This window comes from Falco biarmicus, chromosome 5 (genome assembly GCF_023638135.1).
Source record: "Falco biarmicus isolate bFalBia1 chromosome 5, bFalBia1.pri, whole genome shotgun sequence".
Lineage (NCBI taxonomy): Eukaryota > Metazoa > Chordata > Aves > Falconiformes > Falconidae > Falco > Falco biarmicus.
The window spans coordinates 25,204,600-25,221,812 of NC_079292.1; the positions used below are offsets into that span (position 1 = coordinate 25,204,600).

Here is a 17,213-nt window from a genome sequence, read left to right on the forward strand (position 1 = left end):
CTTTCAGAATTTTTTTCATCTTAGACAATGTGCAAGATGTAGAATAAATATCAGCTCGAACATTAATGCCATTACTAATCATAACATTCTCTGGGAAGTGCTTCAATTTCTTTCCCTGCTGCACAAACAGCCTCTGAACTCAGAGAACTTTACCAAGTTTTGGGAAGTTTTTTTCAGTTCCTTTCTCCATTCTTTTCCCTCCTGCCTGTGCTGAGATTTCCAACTCGAATCCTCAGTGCTAAGCAAATTGCTTCTGTAATGTGCTACGTTGAGAAGAGTAAGGCTTCAGCAGTGAATTTACCTACTGTAATTCATTCTGATGTACTGTAATACATTCTGATAAAGAGTTACTGTGCAGTGGAGGGACAAGAATTGTACCCTATAGGTGCTATTTGCATCGATGACAGAGGTATGAGCTCACACATTTTTGCCATACACTAACAACAGACTGAGTGTTCACGCAGTCAGATGATGCATGACAACTCACAGTCACAGTCCTGTATCTTATCACTGCCTGCTGAGCCTCAAAATGTACAGCCTGCTGAGTAGTCTTAAGATGTTTCATAGATCAGAAAAAAAAATAAAAAAAATCTGACAGTTCAAGTGCTAAGCTACCTGTTCGGCTCCCAAGACTGTTTTCATACATCCAGAGCTGTTTCTAGGCAGGTAATGTTAGTGCCATTAAAGTCTGATGCTCGAAGGAGCTTGCTGCACCCCACTTAGCATCAACAAATACTCCTGATGGCCTTGTAGGTAACTCCATGACCTAAATCCTTCCATGTCTTGTTTCTACCTCAAATCGAGGCCTTTGGTGCTCATGCTTACATGAATGCAAAGGAAAAAGTTCCACAGGAGACACCAAAAGTCCATAGAGAAGAATATTCCCCATCATGTCAGGTGTTGAAAAGAAGACCCCTTCCTTATTTGCCTACTTGCAGAGACCTGATAGCACAGAATTTTAAATAGTTTAATTCCCCAGCTTTAATCCCACAAGTAATGCCTTCCAAGAGGTTTAAGAAGTGGTAGCTAACTTGACTTGCCTCCAGATATAACATTCTATGGAAGATATTTTTTAGGACACCCATTATTTGAAATTCAGGCTCTTTCAGTGTAGCTCAGATGGAGGCACTCAGAATTAATACATGCTTATGAAGGTGATAGGATGTATTGCAAAAAAGCAGAGGTGTCAAAGGGAGCTATGTAACACATTTTTCAACTGCCAGCAAGAGTATGTTAATGACAAATTGTGTGCAACTACAGCGTTTTAACTTAGCTGCTCAGTGAGTTTGCCTATAACATGGTAGGTACAACCACAATAACGTATAAGCAAGAAAAATGCTTGAAATAACAGTAACAACAACAATAATAATATCCCTTTAGGTATCTGTATTCTAAATGTTAGAAAAAGATAATGAAGAACGACAATCACACACACACAAAAGACCTAGAATGTTTTCTCATACAAATCAGTGCAAGGTGAAATTAAAAGGTCAAATGCGTGAGGATGAAATAGCATGCACAGAAAGCTTCCAAACTGTTTCCTAGTCTCCAGACTTGAAAATGGCAGAGAAGAACATGTAGCAATTACAGAACAATTTTTATTGCTTTAAAACACCACAGTTTAATTGGTTTGATATAAACATTGAAGCATATCTCAACTATGAGCAAAGCAGTGTACTCAATCATGTTACTTTTAATGGAAATAGCCTTGAAAATAGGTTGCGCAAAGAACATTTGTCATAACTGCTGGCCTAGCAAGTCGTGCAAGCACCACTAGATAAATAAGGTAGTGTGTCCTGCCACTTGTAACTTAATCCTCCAGTATGTTTCATTAGAAGGGTCTTAATTTTCATCTGAATGTCTCCATCTTAATGAGACTTGTGTTTGGCCAGAGCCCAGATCAATTTCATGCAGTAACAACAGTAACCATCTCAAACTTATCCCTTCCAGTAACTGAGCTACATAATATATTTAAAAAAAGAAACATACAAACAAGGAAACAAGTTAATGGTTTCTATCAAACTGTACTTTTTTTCAGGAGTCCTGAAAATGTGATCCATGAAGAAATATGGCTTTTGAGGCAGTGGCTGTTGCATATACAAAATGTTAAAAGAGATTAGTGAAATAGGTTTTGCATTTTTCATGCTGTTTCCACAGGAGATGTGCTGAAAGCCATAAAGATATGCTTCTTTCTCCAGCTAATTTATTTCACATATACAATAATTTGTGGTCAATAAATCTAGTATGGATTTCCATGGTAAGGTACTGGTGTGGCAAACAGAATGGATAACAACTTTATCCATGATGTGGTTGCGGTATTTTTATAATCAGTTTTGTAATGTGATATCACTGGAGAGTATCGTCAACCAGTATTCAATATTAAACAAAGTTTTCCAAAGCAACACATGCTGTATACTAATTCATGTCATCAGAAATCCATCTTATGGTGTAAGACACTCATCTTGTGTGCACATGGCTTTCAAGGAGATGATAGCACAGAGAAATTTACTTTTACAGTTCTATAGCTGGGCACTCCAGATGGAACATTTCACCATGTAGCAGGACATTTTACCAAGAGGAAAATAATTCCTTCACCAGCCAGAGTTCTCTTGACTTTAGGAAAACAAAACTTGTGGAAGGATGGGAACTTCTGAGCCCTTTAATGAGAAATAATGACTGTAAAATAACATTTGCATTACAGAATATTCACAAAATATTAGTTTATTTCTTCCACCTGTTGGTTTGTATGTTTAGTGTCTTATAAAAAGCAAAATATTTAAGTTGAGGAAGTAATTTTCTTAGAAATACCTATTAAAGAAGAAAACACGTTGAAATCCAGTCATTTAAACAACCTAGAGTTTAATACTTGCTAGAAATAATTTACAGCTAAATTCTCTGTATAATCATCTACTTGAACGTGAAACTTTGAGACTAGAAATCTTGGTCCCACATCTGGCTGAGTTAGTCAACAGGCTTAAGTTTAGGCATACTCTGCCATTTTTCAAGTGGTTTCAGCTGTTGGGAAGAGAAGGTTCTGACTGCACAGCATCTGATAACCTGTTTCCCTAGATTTCTGTTTTTCCCGGAGGTCCTTCCTCAAAGTTCAAAGTTCAATAAAGAACAAAAATTGGCTCTCTTTGATTCTGGATTGTGCTGGCTGTCCTACGCATAACAAAATTTTGACACACATGGGTGCAGATCCAGCAAAGCATGTGCATAATTTGAAACCTATGAATAACTCCAGTTAAAGCTGCCAAAGCTGGTAGGATGAACAGAGAAACCACTGAATTTCAGAGCAAAAATACGGGATGAAACTGTATCCTCAAACATAAGACTGCAAACTTTAGAAGGGTACTCACTCAGCACTTGTCAAGAAGGATGTTGCTTTTCAGGTTATTCTCATAAATCATTATGGTTTCTAAAATTCATTGAACAATTCATGAGAAATATATTTGCATTTGATTTTCCTTTTCTTAAGCTTCTGCTTGTTACGACTTCTAACTCCTGTGGGAGCCTGGACTGAATGGTATACACAATGTTTTCTATTTCGGCAAAATCATTAGACTTGCGTAATCGAGCATTGGGTAGAGAGTGGAAATATTTTTAAAGGTCAAAACATAAAACTGTAAACTGTGGAGGGAATTATCTCTAGGGGGTTATATCAAGCGTACCATTCCCTTGGATGAAAACTTAATTGATGTCACTTGGTTGAAATTATTATCTCCTGAGCTGAAAGTTGATATGACGTTATGTAAGATATCAGAGTAAAATGCATTTTTCAGATCAGATTTTAAGCCCAGCTTGTAGTATCACAATTGGTCATTGTAAAAATGACTATTATGTCACAAACAGAGGATTACGATGTCAGGTGGGGAATAAGTGCAGAAGCAGATAAATTCTTAAGAAACAACAGTGATTCTGTTTCAGAGCACTATCTTCAGAAAGAAAGAATGAGAGAAAAGAAGTACAGGGCAATACGCTGCACAGAAGAACACTTGTTTCCAAATAAGATACTTCATAAAGTTTTCCATAAGGTGACAGCTGCTTTTTCAAGCACCACATTCTGTTCTCCGTTACATCAGTGTGAATCCAGAGGAACTGCATTTGAATTGTTGCTGCTTGGGATTGACATCAGGCTAACTGACAGTAAAATTTGGCTGTAATACATTTTCTCAGAAATAGAACCCATTTATTACTTTCAAAATAGAGAAGGGGGAATTACCACACATTGTATGACGTCATGTATCGTTCAACACTTTGGAAGAAAAATGGAGAGTAAGATTTGTTTGAAGTCTGGGGTGCTGGTTTTTTCCTCCTCTTCTCCTTCCAATTTTCACAATTTATTGTGAACCTCCCCCTCCCTTTGCTGAAGCACGATATAGACCTTTTGGGCACGAGGGAGCTCTTCTAACAGTTGGTTTTGCCATCATAATAAAGCCTTTAAGGACACTAATTCTAGGCTTCGGCATGCTGTTCCCTGTCGTTAGCAACATCACGCAAGGAGTTTCAAGGCTCTCTAGCAGCAGCTAAAAGGGACTGTTTGGAACAAAATTGTCACTGGTAAACTGAGAGGTCTGAGAGGGAACACTGCTCCAAATGGGCAAAGACTGAGCTTGTGTGCATCAGCTTTTGCAGTTTGACATACAGTCGCCTTCCTGAAGTCACTTTCTTTGCTGTAACTGTCTCCCATGGCGGACAGGGTGTGGGGAAGGAGAGTGAGGTTACAGCCACTAAAAGCAAATGACAAGGAGCTTCAGAACCTACGTACTCACCCATCAACCTGCTGTCTTCATTTGTATTCAACAGATGCCTTGTTTTTTCCCCTTCACTGCCTAGTCTGTGCTGATCAGTATAAACAATGGAATTTTTGTCTTTAAGAACATATTCTTGTTCTGTTTCACTTGAAGGTAAAGATAAACGTGGGGGGGGGGGGAGAGAAAAAGAAGAAAAGCAACCTTCAGAGACATATATTTATAGTTTATAATGTTATTATGTAAAGCTTTAAGAAATAGTCTGGAAATTGACTCAGAGATTCATGAAATCGGTACATGATGCATACAAGCTTTAAACAGAAAGAAAAAAACAGCAAAACAAACAAACAAAAACAAACAGGAAAAAACAAAACAAAAACCCAAAAATCAAACCTGAGTGGTTCATCTGTAAGATATTGTAAAATTTCAGGGAAAATGAGGATGCTCATTATGTTAATTTTATGTTACATTATGAATATACAACATGTATTGTCTCTATGTGTATTTATATAGAGATACATCGTGTGCCTGTATGAGTCCGGCCTTTTTCCCTGGCTGTTTTGTATGACATAAAATATGCTTCAATTAAGCTATTTTGCACAGAATACCTGGCTTATTAGTATATCAATTTTTTCCTTCCTAGTCTGAATAGAAGTCACTAAGGTGTTGCTAAGTAGCTAATTCTGGTCCAGAATTCAGAATTTCTATTGTCTTGGACAACATTTGTTGGCAGCACCAGCACTGTTGTCTTTCCTCGTTCCGAGGTGCAGGGCAGGAGGCAGGCTCTGCGAGGGCAGGAGGATGTTGTGCAGTGCCAGCAGATCTCCATTATCAGATGCTCTCCAACAGGGTGTCAGCGGTGCAGCGTTCCCCCCGACATCTGGCCATGTTTCCTTTACCACTTTTGCCACCTTTACCACTGTCATTAGTCCTCAGTCCCCAGTCCCTGGGTGAGCTGCTCCAGGGAGCTCTGAGCACTGCAACTGCACCTTCATACCCTGCTGGGAGAGAAAAGAGGGAAGATGGATTGCAACTGTTCAGACTTAGGTCTGACAGCACTTTCACCAAGCCCAAGTGCTGGTGGAAAAAACTTGTTATAGAGCCAGGGATGTGTGTTTTATTACCCGATGCTCTTTGTAGCTATGCTTTCTGTATGAACATACAAATGGCAAAGTAGCAAAGTATTTGAAGTATTTCTAGAATGCCTGAGAAGCAGAAAATGAGCTGGGTCTTCAGTTATTTTCCTGGAGAATTGCTCTAATGGTATATGTGTGTGCATGTGTTCAACCTCAGGTTGAATTTCCACAGATAAGATTTATGTGACTGACTGGTTCAGCTCCATCCTAACTTTGTTGTGGATTTCAACAGTTTGGAAGACAGAAGTGATCTTTTTTTCCTGTGTCTGTATTTACCTGCCTGAAATATCATGAACTCTGATGTCAGAGAAACAAATAGGGAAATAATGTAGTGGAAAGCTTTTCTGAAAGAGTTACAAATTCAGTCCAGAGGAGGGATAAAGTTCCTCTCCCTTGCTGAAATCCCTATTCACTGGGGATTCAGAGAGGGAAAGAGAGAGTTAGTTAATGCTTTCTTAGAGATTGTTTTTCTTTGAATTCTGCTCCCCCCCGCCTTCCTAGCACACACTTCTACATATTGCTGACTCTAAAAGCATTCACAGAGGTCAAATTATTGAAAGTTCAACCAAGTTTTCCTAAGCTATCACAGTTTACCCACTATCCTCACAGACTATCTGAGCAGTGATTAAATAGCTATCAGCTCTGGCATCAGAAGCCATAAACTGACTCCTTAGCCCCTACATTTTGTGTGATATTGTTTGATCTTCCAGAGACGATTTGCACCTACACACTCTGTTCAACAGAATCAGACTTGTGATTTATCTATGAAAAAAACCCACCCTCATTAAGAAGTTTTCCAGTCTAGGAAGTCAAATAGGGCAGATGTATGAAGGTGACAGCCAGTGGTTATGGTTTTGTTGGCCTTATATCTTTGTCATATACTAATGAACCACTCAGCACAAGAAGGAAAAAAAAAATAGAAAAAAAACCCACCACAAAACAACAGAGAGAGAAGAAGAAAGGTCCAGAAAAGAACAATGATCATAGCAGATGTTGCGTATGCTTTCAGTTTGTGGTTTGCCACAATTCACCTGGACTATTTAAAAGCCTGTGATGAATGGGTGGCACACAAGATAGTGTTGTGTCTTTCAAGCCTTTGACAGTTGGCAGTAAAGGTTGCTAAGCAAAATTACATAGGGCCAAAAGGCTGGCCATGATGGATCCCAGATACAATAGAACTGGAGATTTTCTGTATACGGAGTGATAAGGAGTGACTTTAGGGCTGACAGGAATGGCTTGCATACTATGACAAATGAAGAGGTAAGGATGTGACTGTTGGCGTAGTACGTGAGAAACACAGGATCAATTTCTTGTCCTGTTAACGTCTTAGTGTGTGGCCCTGACTGAATCCTTTAGGATCAGACGTCGAAAGGCGTACGGGGGTCTAAAGATGCAAATCAGAACATAAGGGGACTTTCAAAGACAAGTAGGAAATCCAGAAAACCGTATTTTGGTAGTGATCTATGTCATATTTTTCTGAGTTGTAGCAGTTCCTTGGGTTTTGTGCAGGAAAATATCTCATGTATTGTCAGTTGTTCCAATTTTGAAAAAATGTGGGTGATAAGAGCCGAAATAGGATTCAAATGCCAAAGTAACTGAATCTGTAATGAATTTGGGTGTGATACACCTTGCAAGTTGCCTCTTCAGCCAGCAGCAGGGAACAGGACAGCACTTGTTTCTCATCTATCTTTTCAGAGATCCACCAGCCATTAAATGGGGGGGTAGAGGAGCAAGTCATTCTGCAGCCGGTCATTTGGGAGGAGACCTTCTGGCTTGATTAGGCTTCCCTCAACAAAGTTCAAAACATCAGGCCTGGAGCAGGATTTAAGGAGCCACAAGTTTCATGGCTGCTGTTGCTCTGTTTTCCCATTTTTCTTAAATTGGCTTTTCTCTGAAGAATTAAAACATCAAATATTTCTTTGCATTTCCCTCATCTCCTGTAAAAAAACATATGTCCTTGCCAGTATTTCCTCAATGAAGGTCCAACAGCCAATAAACATAAGCAATCAGAGGGACGGAAGTCTCTGTACTGGGAAGTTAATAGACTTGGAAGTTTTGTTCAATTTGAATGAATACCCCAGAGCTAATCCATTGGAAAGAGAAGCTACTGACCCATACCAGGAGCTTTTTGTGACTCTTATTAATGTCACATGCCTGGCACTGAGCTATTAAGGTGGGTTTCTTAACATGGCCCTGGGTATCACAGTTGCCCTACATTTGCGTACAAGATGGACATCAGGCGGCAGGGGCCAAGGGAATGTGAAAGGTTTGCTTAGTTCTGAAGAGCAATCTGAAATGCTGCTGTTCAGACAGGCATATAACCTGTCTACAGAACAGGATGCAAAGAATATTTTTGAAGAATTTGATGAGGTGTTTAATAGACCTGAAAGCATTGTGAATAAAACACATCATACTGATACAGATCCCATTATGCTGCCAAAAGTACGAGCATCACATAGAGTACAGTCTCATTAGTCCTGAGAAATGAAGGAAAAGTTGATTGTGACAAGATGGTAAGATGCGGTGTTACTGAGAGAACACAGATACTAACTGGTGTGGTTAGCAACCTGATCACATGCAATAATAAGAAATGTTATGGATTTATGTAGATTCAGGAGATTTGAATAAGGCTACCAAATGCAACGTAGCCCAAGGGAGCGCTGGGGAAAGACATGTCTAGACTTCCAACAGCAAGAATATTTCCAGATCTAGATGCAAGCCCGCGATTTTGGCAACTCCATTTTGATAAAATGTTAAACTCTATACCTTCAGTTCCCTTTTTGCTGATGCATTTTTAAGTAACTTTGCTCTGTGATTGCTTCAGAACTTAAAGAGTGACACTCCACAGAATTCTAGGTCCTTTAAAATCCAGGTGGAAGCAGCTATTTATAACTCCTGAGCTAATGTGATAACCATCAACACTGTAAAAACAACAGCTGATATCCAGTTCAGCAAGTCTGGATATCAAAAGCATTTTTCTTCATTGTATAGGCCTTTCATAGGCTTCTTTCTCCACACCCCCCCCTTTTTTTTTTTTTCTCCTTCCATAAGGAAAAGAGAACAACTGTGTCAGCATTAAGCTCTGTGTCAAGTAGATTCCAGGTTTAGATTCTTGTCTGATATAGGCAAAGGACTTGAACCTAGAGGTAGAGGCCTTCAGAAGTGAGGCGACAACACCAGTTCCCAATTCTTCCCTCTCCATTAGCTGGTGCATGCACTGCATCTACACACGCACGCGCGCACGCGCACACACCCACACACACACCCCCCATCATATACGCACAAGGATTATTTTCTAGCATTCTTTTTCACCATGTTTCTAGTAAGTCCCCACGAAAATCTGTAGTGTCCCAGACGAGAGTGTGGTGGTTCACAACATAAAAGCAACATGTGGGAGATGACGTCTGGATATTCTTAGATGGGATTTTGCTCCTGAAGTAAATACGTTGTGAAACTGCATCCTCACACATCACACAACAAATGCATAATTGGGCTTTAGACTGAGCTGCCTTTTGAGCCAATAATTATTCGGCTTTTCTAAGGCGTGTTACAAGTATCATTATATATACAACTGGAGCAATTTAGAAGGGACCCTTTACAGAATTGTAAATATTCTGCTTATCAAGCAATTCACCTGCTAAGGAAGAAAATATCAGGGAGGGTATCCGAGTTAAGATTTCACATTTCCTACAGGAGTATGTTCCCTCGGGAGGTTTTTAGCAATCAGATACAGACTGAGAGTGTTGGGTGGTTTTTTTGTGGGTTGTTTTTGTTTTGGTTTTTGGTTTTTTTTTTCTTCTCTGATTTTAAACAGAAATTGCACACTCAACCCATGAAAACTTTCCATCAAGAATTACTGGATTAGTACTGCATAACAAAAATGGATTCTGGTAATTCCTGCGTATTTCTGAGAAGGACCTGATCACATCAATATAAACAAGTAATGACTCATCTAAAACACAGGAAATTATTCTGAAAACTAAGTAGGTGATTAAATCACATGAAAGACTGTCTTAGAGCAGTTAGGCTTTCAGGAGCTTCTAAGTGTAAAAATCACAGCAGCACAAGAAGGTTTGAAATAATCACGACTCAAGCAATACTATTTCTGAGTAACGAGAAGCACCAAATTATGTCAACTTGTGACTGAAAGAGTATTCTGCATGCATGGCCAACAAGTGAAAGAAAGCCCAGACACATCCAAATATAATTTTTTGTAGAATCTATCAACGTGAAGCTGCTGCACATATTGAAAGGTGGTATAAAAAACTCCAAACCAGAACGCCACACAAAGTGGGACCAGAAATGTTACGCAGAGCCCATAAGTGCCTATCTGGGCTTTGAGACGTAAAACACTGTATAGAATGTCATATAAATGCCATTACAGAAAATAAAAATAAAATCTGCAACAAATGTGGGAAATGATGCAGAACTGTTACTCCTTTTGAACTTGCTGAGCAACAATGGAATGATTAATTAAGCTAATAACTGTGGTCTTCTTCAGGGGGGAACGGTATTGTTTGAAGAACTGGGGAGAGTTTGGACTTTACTTTTTCCTTCTCTCTAAACTCAGCAGCTAGATCACTGTCAAAAGACCAAAGGAAAAAAAAGGTGAATAGATTGTTATTTGAAAGTGAGTTGTTGCCCACCCTGAATTCCCAGAGTTGACGTTTCTGGCACTTGCCGTCACAGCATTGGCCAAATCATTCCTTCCAAGCGGAGCCCAGTTTCGCCTTGGCAGAAGCACCATATGGCAATGGGTGTCTTTGAGCTATAAAGCCTCTTCAAGCACCACTGAAGTGCTGCCATTGCCCCTCTCCTTATAAGGGGGTGCAGCATATGCTCTCCTGACTAGCTGATTAGCACTACTTAGAGCTAAATAGCAGGAGGACAACCCACAGGATCAGTTTTTACCCTTCTCTGTGTCTTTAGATGGGCACATCCCACAGAGGAGGGCAACACGTGAGTGGTCTGTCACATGAAGGATGCAAAAAGTATCTCTCATCTCTGCTAAAATGATGCTGTTCTTTCTCTCCTGGATGCAGTCTTTGATAAATTGCTACTCAGTGTATCTAATCCGCATGTTTTCTGGCAATATATGTTGACTGGGGATGATGATTTGGGGTTTTTTGGTTGCTGTAAAATAGTCTGGAGTGTTACACTTTTGTTCAACATGAGAAAGCTAGGATTTTAGCTTCGTACTCTCGTTACCTTATAAGAAAAGAAAAAAAAAAAAAAGTACTTGTGCCTCCTTTATGTAACCAGAAGTAAATTGAGTGTAACAACATCATTGTAAAATGATGTGCTTTATAAAGTCCTGAATATGGTGCATCTTTTGTGTTTTGTTTCTAATTGTTTCCTGGATACAAAAGGATAATTCATTTAGGCCAATTCTCCAAATAATCTCAAAGTGACATGAATTCCTTTGCAGAGTGAATGTCTGTAGCAAGTAATCCATGGAAAACAGACAGGCGTCTCTTGTCATTTTGGAGCTCTAATCCACTGCCTGGAGCATGAAAATGCTCAGGATAACAAGTGTGGGAATGACCAAAATCAACATTATTTTTTTTATTTTCTTAACAACGCTACTGATCAATAGAATTGCTGAATCTGGCAGATACAATGCCACGGGATTAATGAATTAAGCTCAGGAAGCAGAAGAGACTTTGTTAAAGAGGAGAGGGGAAAAGCCCCTTCTTTTCCACTGGCATGTGAATATTAAGCAATGAAAGCAGCAGTGACAGAATTTTAGCCCTTGCTTTGCCATAGCAGCAAGCCTTGTTCCGCGCGAGTCTTTACATTTTAATTAGAACCACACTGACACCCGCATTTTCAACTATGAACTTCAGCTGCAAAGTTAAGACTGTTTCCTAAATGCTGGTTTAGTAGCTAGGTCTGAATGCAGAAAGGAGATGTTGCCTTCTATAAAATGGGGAGCGTAGTGTGGTTGCCCTTGGCAGGAGCGGACAACAGGTTTTTAACCTGCACTAAACAATGATAAAAGGAAGGAAGAGATCTCACTGAAATACCACACTTTTTTCCCCCCAGAAAAGTACAGAACAAAATAAAAAGGAGTCATACTTCTTTGAGGATGCCAACGTTTTGTAAACGTTGATTGCCAGCTTCTCTGTCAATCCTGTGTTAGGAACGTCATGCAGGGCACATATATTTGACATTGGCTTCCAAAATGCACATTATATTGATATTCAGCACAGCACGGAAAATTTAATAAACCATCACTCGCTGGAAGGGGGCTGTTCAGCCATGTGGGAGGGGAGAGCTGCAGTTTGCTTATGTGTTTGTATTTACAACTCCTTAACATTTAGAAGACCTCTGGGGATTTTGCATCTCCTTTTGTTTAAACAAACAAACAAAAGCCATTATCTAGTTTCTTGGCATAAAAATCTAAGACCATTATTGTTATCATCATGCAGTATTAGAAATGGGAAGGATTGGAGCATTTTAACTTAGAAGACCACTTCAGGGAATACTCCAGTGTAATTTATAAGCCCCTCTAGACCTGTACATGTCTTGAACTGATGGCTGAAGTGGGCTTTACTAGGAATGTTTTTTGCCAAGCTGGAGCAGCGCAGGAGGGCGGGAGGGCGGGAGGGTTAGCGCAACCTTCCCTAACAAGGCTTTAAAAGCTTCAGCGGTAAAGTTACGCTGATGGAAGAGTTTGTTACTTGTTTTTTAACTGGGAACAACCCGAGGAGTATTACGTTATGGGCAGATGTTATTTACGTGGGTAGCAGCGCTGTGGGCTGTGTTGTGCTGTTGTTGTTTTGAAAGGGGGGGCGGCCGTGAGATGAAATACATAAATAAATAAATAAATAATAGTGTTTTTTTTTTACAAGAAAAAAAAAAAAAAAACAAACCCCACAACTCGGACAGTGACATGAAATAGCTCGTGACAATCCCTCGCTCCGTGCCTTTCCCATGCTGGGTGGAGGTCATGTTCTCTCTAATCTCTGCTGCGATGCGTTTCTTTTTTTTTCTTCCTCTTTTTTTTTTTCTTCCTCTTTTTTTTTCCTCTTTTTTTTTTCTTCTTATTTTTTTGCCTTTGTTTTTCCTTTTTTTTTCTTCTTTTTTCCCCCCCTTTTTCCTCCCCCCCCCCCCCCCCCCCCTCCTTTTTCAGTTGTTCATATATTTTTGTTTGGTTGGTTTTCTTTTTTTTTTTCGTGTGTGGTGTGACAGCAGGGGAAGGGGGGGTGGGGGGTGGGGGGTGCCGAGCTTCCCTGCGCTCCCATTGTCAGCCGCTCCCGGGAGCGCGGGCAGAGCCGGTGCCCCCCGCGCCTCCATGTGCGCGGGCAGCGCGGGGCCGCGCCGCGCCCGCCCCCGCCGCCCCCCCCCGGGACCCGCCCGCCGAGCGGGGAGCGGGGCACCGGCCAGCCCCGGCGCCGGCCCCGGCCCCTGCCCCCGGCCCGCATCATGCCGCCCCCCCCCCGCCGCCCGGGGGCTGCCTCCTTTTCCGGCCGGCGGCGTGTGCGTGAGAGGGGCTTGAAGTTGCCCCGGCGGCGGCGAGGCGGGGGGCCGGGGCGGCTGGCGGCGGCGGGGCGCGGCGGGGCGCGGAGCGGAGCCCACCCCCATCACCTGTTACCTCCGCTCCCCAGGTTGCCTGAAGTTCCCCGGCAGCGCCCGGCAGGACGGGGAGCGCCACGGCTGCGGCTCGCAGGGACCCTCCGGTGGCTGCTGCAGCATGGGCTGGCTCAGGGGGATTGCCTTGCTTTCCTTGGGAGTATTACTAGCGGGAAGAGTGAACTGCCAGCATGTGAAGAATAACGTGCCGAGGCTCAAATTATCCCACAAAGGTAAGTCCTGTTGTTCTCTCCGATTCTCCGGTTTCCTCCAAACCTCCCCTCCTTGCCCCGCCGCTCTCTCCCCGCGCCACCTTCCTCCCTGCTTCTCCTTACCTTCCAGAGGGGGGACCTGGCATCGGGAGACATTTCGGGGGGGAGGGGGGGGGGGAACCAAACCCAAAGTAGAACAGAGGCGAACCCCCAGCGAAGCTCCCCGGCAGCCGCTCCGAGCGGCGGCGGTGCCCGGCAGCGCACAGACAAAGAGGAGTTAGTTGCGGTTGCAGCCCAGGGCTCGGGATCGTGCTGAGCCGTGCGGGAACAGGGGTGTCCAGGCTGCTGCGCTATTTCTGCGGACTTTACTCTTTTTTTTTCTTTTTTTTTTTTAACATAAGATGTCTTTGGCCACCCAGCAAATCTCCCCCGTGCCGGGCGTGTTAGTGCAGCCACCGTACCCGCTCCGCTTCAAAAGGCACGGAATAGGCGCAGATTTTTTTTAATATATATATTTATATATATATATATGTATATATTTTTTTCCCCCTAGTTGAGGCACGAAGTGGTTAACGTTCGAGTCATGAATATTCAGGCTGTACAAATCTGACAATCAGATGCCGAACATAAGCAGTAGATGGTGGCTTTGCCAAGAAACTATAACTGAAAGGAACAGATCAGTCCAGAAAAGGAGGCAAGGACTGCGAGGCACAGGAACCATCGCCTATGGATGTTAAATGCGGTGCCATTTCTCCGAGCTGGGATTATTTTCCCTGCAATCTGATGCGCTTCTTTAGCCATCACAGGGAAGGTGTAACTGAAGGGGAAGAGCTGCGAGGTTGTCTTTACGTTTGACATTGTGTAATGCCACTCGGGCTGCAATTGTCAGTAATTAACTTTTGTATAAGGCTGCCTGCTTTAGAGGAGGGCTCTGGAGCAGGCAGGCTCCTGCTCGGCGTGGTTCGTCTCTTAAGTACATTTTCAGAAGCATTCGCCCAATCTGGAGAATGTGCAACTGGGAAAGAAGTTGAAGGCGTTGAGAACTGTAGGGTATGGTTTCCAAAAGGGAGGTCTGTGCATCCCTGCGGTCGTGCCTGTCTCCGAGGAGCTGCCTCCTCATCACGCTCGGGTCACTGAAGGCTGGCAGCAGGAGCAGCCACGGTTCTGAAAGCAGGGAGGAAAAGTAACGCACTGCTGCTACAGTGGGAAAAAAGAGAACATGTGTGTGCATGCCTGGTCATAGATGTCAGTCTCAGTTTACAGGAGAGTGTCAGTGCATCTCTTGCCAGTAGAAATACATTTTCCAATTAATTTCATCTTTCTTGTGCTGCAAATGAGAGGGGGAAAGTCCTGTCTGATATGAGGCAGACGTAATTTCTGCACTCCAGATGATAAAAAAAAATAATCAAACACCTGCAAAACTTGGATGCACTGTATGAAATAAATGCATGTGCAGGTTTTTATTAAAGAACACATGTATGCATATTTGTGTGTATTTACACTTGGTATGTGTAAAAAGAAGTGTGAGGGCTTGAGAATCTGTTAACTTGGTTTTCATAAGAAAAAACACTTGTATTTAACAGAAAATTAATTATTTTGGGTAATGGAGTCTGAAGAAAGCTTCTACCATAACTACGTGTCATGTCAGAAAAATAATTATAAAACTCTTAATTGCTTCCAAACTTTTACAGTTGTACTGAAACTCAGATTAGTATATAGAAGCATAAATGCTATAAAAATATCCTGTAAAGGGTTTTAAGGGCTAATTAATTATTATTTTTTTTCACCCTTTTAAAGTTTATTGATGGCTCAAGTCTGCTACCCCCGCTCATGTCTGCTACCCCGGCTCATGCCTACTAAATGCACAGAAACTAATTTCAAATGGTCATCAGATCTGACTGATGGTGGTTTGTTTTGTTTGTTTTATTTGTTGTTAGTTTTTTTGTTGTTTTATTTTTGTTTTGTTGGGTTTTTTACTGTTTTCTTTTTTTCACCCGGCTGGTACTGTATCCATGTGCAGTTTAGCAAGATTTTGCTACTCTGCTGATTGGTTGTATTCCAGTTCTGCTCTTGCTGGGAGAAAGAGTCTCATTTTCATTTTTTAAAATAAATCAGGCATCAAATTTTGATATACCCTCAGTCCTATATGAGCAAAGCAGGAAACAGAAAGGAACATTGAAACTGTTTTCTGTGATGGTAGATGGGTGTAAAAAGAAAATGAGTTCAAATGCTGAGCAACCCTGTTTTCTACCTATCAGAGAAAGTAAATGCAGAGTTAATTCAAAGCAAGTGAGAGACTGAAGAGCTACAGGAGTTTACACTCTGGCCTTTGATTCATATATTTGATTTAAAATGCGTGTAACCCTACAAATCAGCTCAGGCTACTCACGTGCTCCGTGTTAAGTACCGGTGTAAATGCTTGGCCAGGTCAAGAGGAGCGTGCTGCTGGGCTGCTGCCTTCATCCCTAAGTATGGGGATACCATTACTACTCAGGGAAAACTAAGCCTTATCAGCTGGTGCTTTTCCAGACAAATTTTGCTTCCAGCCACAGTATTCTCTGCCCAGCTCAATGTTAACACCTTGCGTAGGAACAGCCTGAAGAGCTGCAGGTATTGAAAATATGGCTTTTAGGTACTGACCGAATACCTTACAGGCTAATAGGTGTCTCTCGGGGTATGTCTCACTGCTATATGACTGCGTGATTCATCTCTGTTCAAACTGCTTGCACTTAGGAAAAGAAGCTATCCGTTCTGCCTCTCCTTGAAGAGCTGTGGGTGAGCAAAATAAACTTGTGATATTGAGGGAGGGAAAAAAAAAGGCAGGTTGAAAAAGAGTGATCCAAGTGACTTTTCAGTGACTGTCCTTGTGTTTTCTTTTAACATGCATGCTTGTTTTTTGCCTAAACAAATACCTTGCAGCTGATTGTCGGTGCTTTATTTCAAAAGAAAGGCAAGGATGTGTTTTAACTTCTTGTTTTGCTTGACTAATTAGATGTCAAACATGGTTAAAAAGCTGGGGCATTTGCTTTAAAAGTTAGCAAAATGAGTCATGAAGGGTTAAATCCCTGCCAACCTTGATTTCCTATGGTCACTTGTTTTCAAAGGTCCAGTATTAGCTCTGCCATTTCCCAGGTTGCTGGACAGAAGTTACGGTGAGCTCCTATTCTTGCTTCCTCTTAACTTCTTGTCACTCAGCCCGGCAGAAGATGAGAAGCATCCTGCGAGGCATGTTACGGATAGGAAGAGGAAGAGAAAGTGTACAAATGCATATATTAAGGCCACATCTGCGGTCTGAAAAGGTTCTTTCTGTTTATTGTAAAACAGAGTTCTGGTTATTTGGTTTATATCACCTTGATTTTGGTGGCATATTAAAGGAAGGAAATTCGAGGAGAGCACTAGGGAAATCCTTGTCCAGCTGAAATCTGTGGTGAAACTCCTGTTGGTTTTGCATCAGGGTTTTGCTCTGTACGTTTTAAAGTTTCCAAGCATTTTCATCTTGGTGCGTGGCTTGCAAAGGTTTTGCACAAGTGATAGTTATC

General features: G+C 41.7%; 1 protein-coding gene across 1 annotated transcript in view; it reads left to right on the forward strand.

Moving 5' to 3' along the window:
- The first annotated feature begins 13,160 nt into the window (after positions 1–13,160).
- The window catches only part of SEMA3A (semaphorin 3A), a 170,140-nt gene continuing 166,087 nt past the window's right edge, over positions 13,161–17,213 (forward strand). The window contains exon 1 of the mRNA XM_056341639.1: positions 13,161–13,695. Within this exon, the coding sequence (XP_056197614.1) occupies positions 13,584–13,695 (112 nt within the window). The 5' untranslated portion in view covers positions 13,161–13,583. The remainder of the gene's footprint in view (positions 13,696–17,213) is intronic.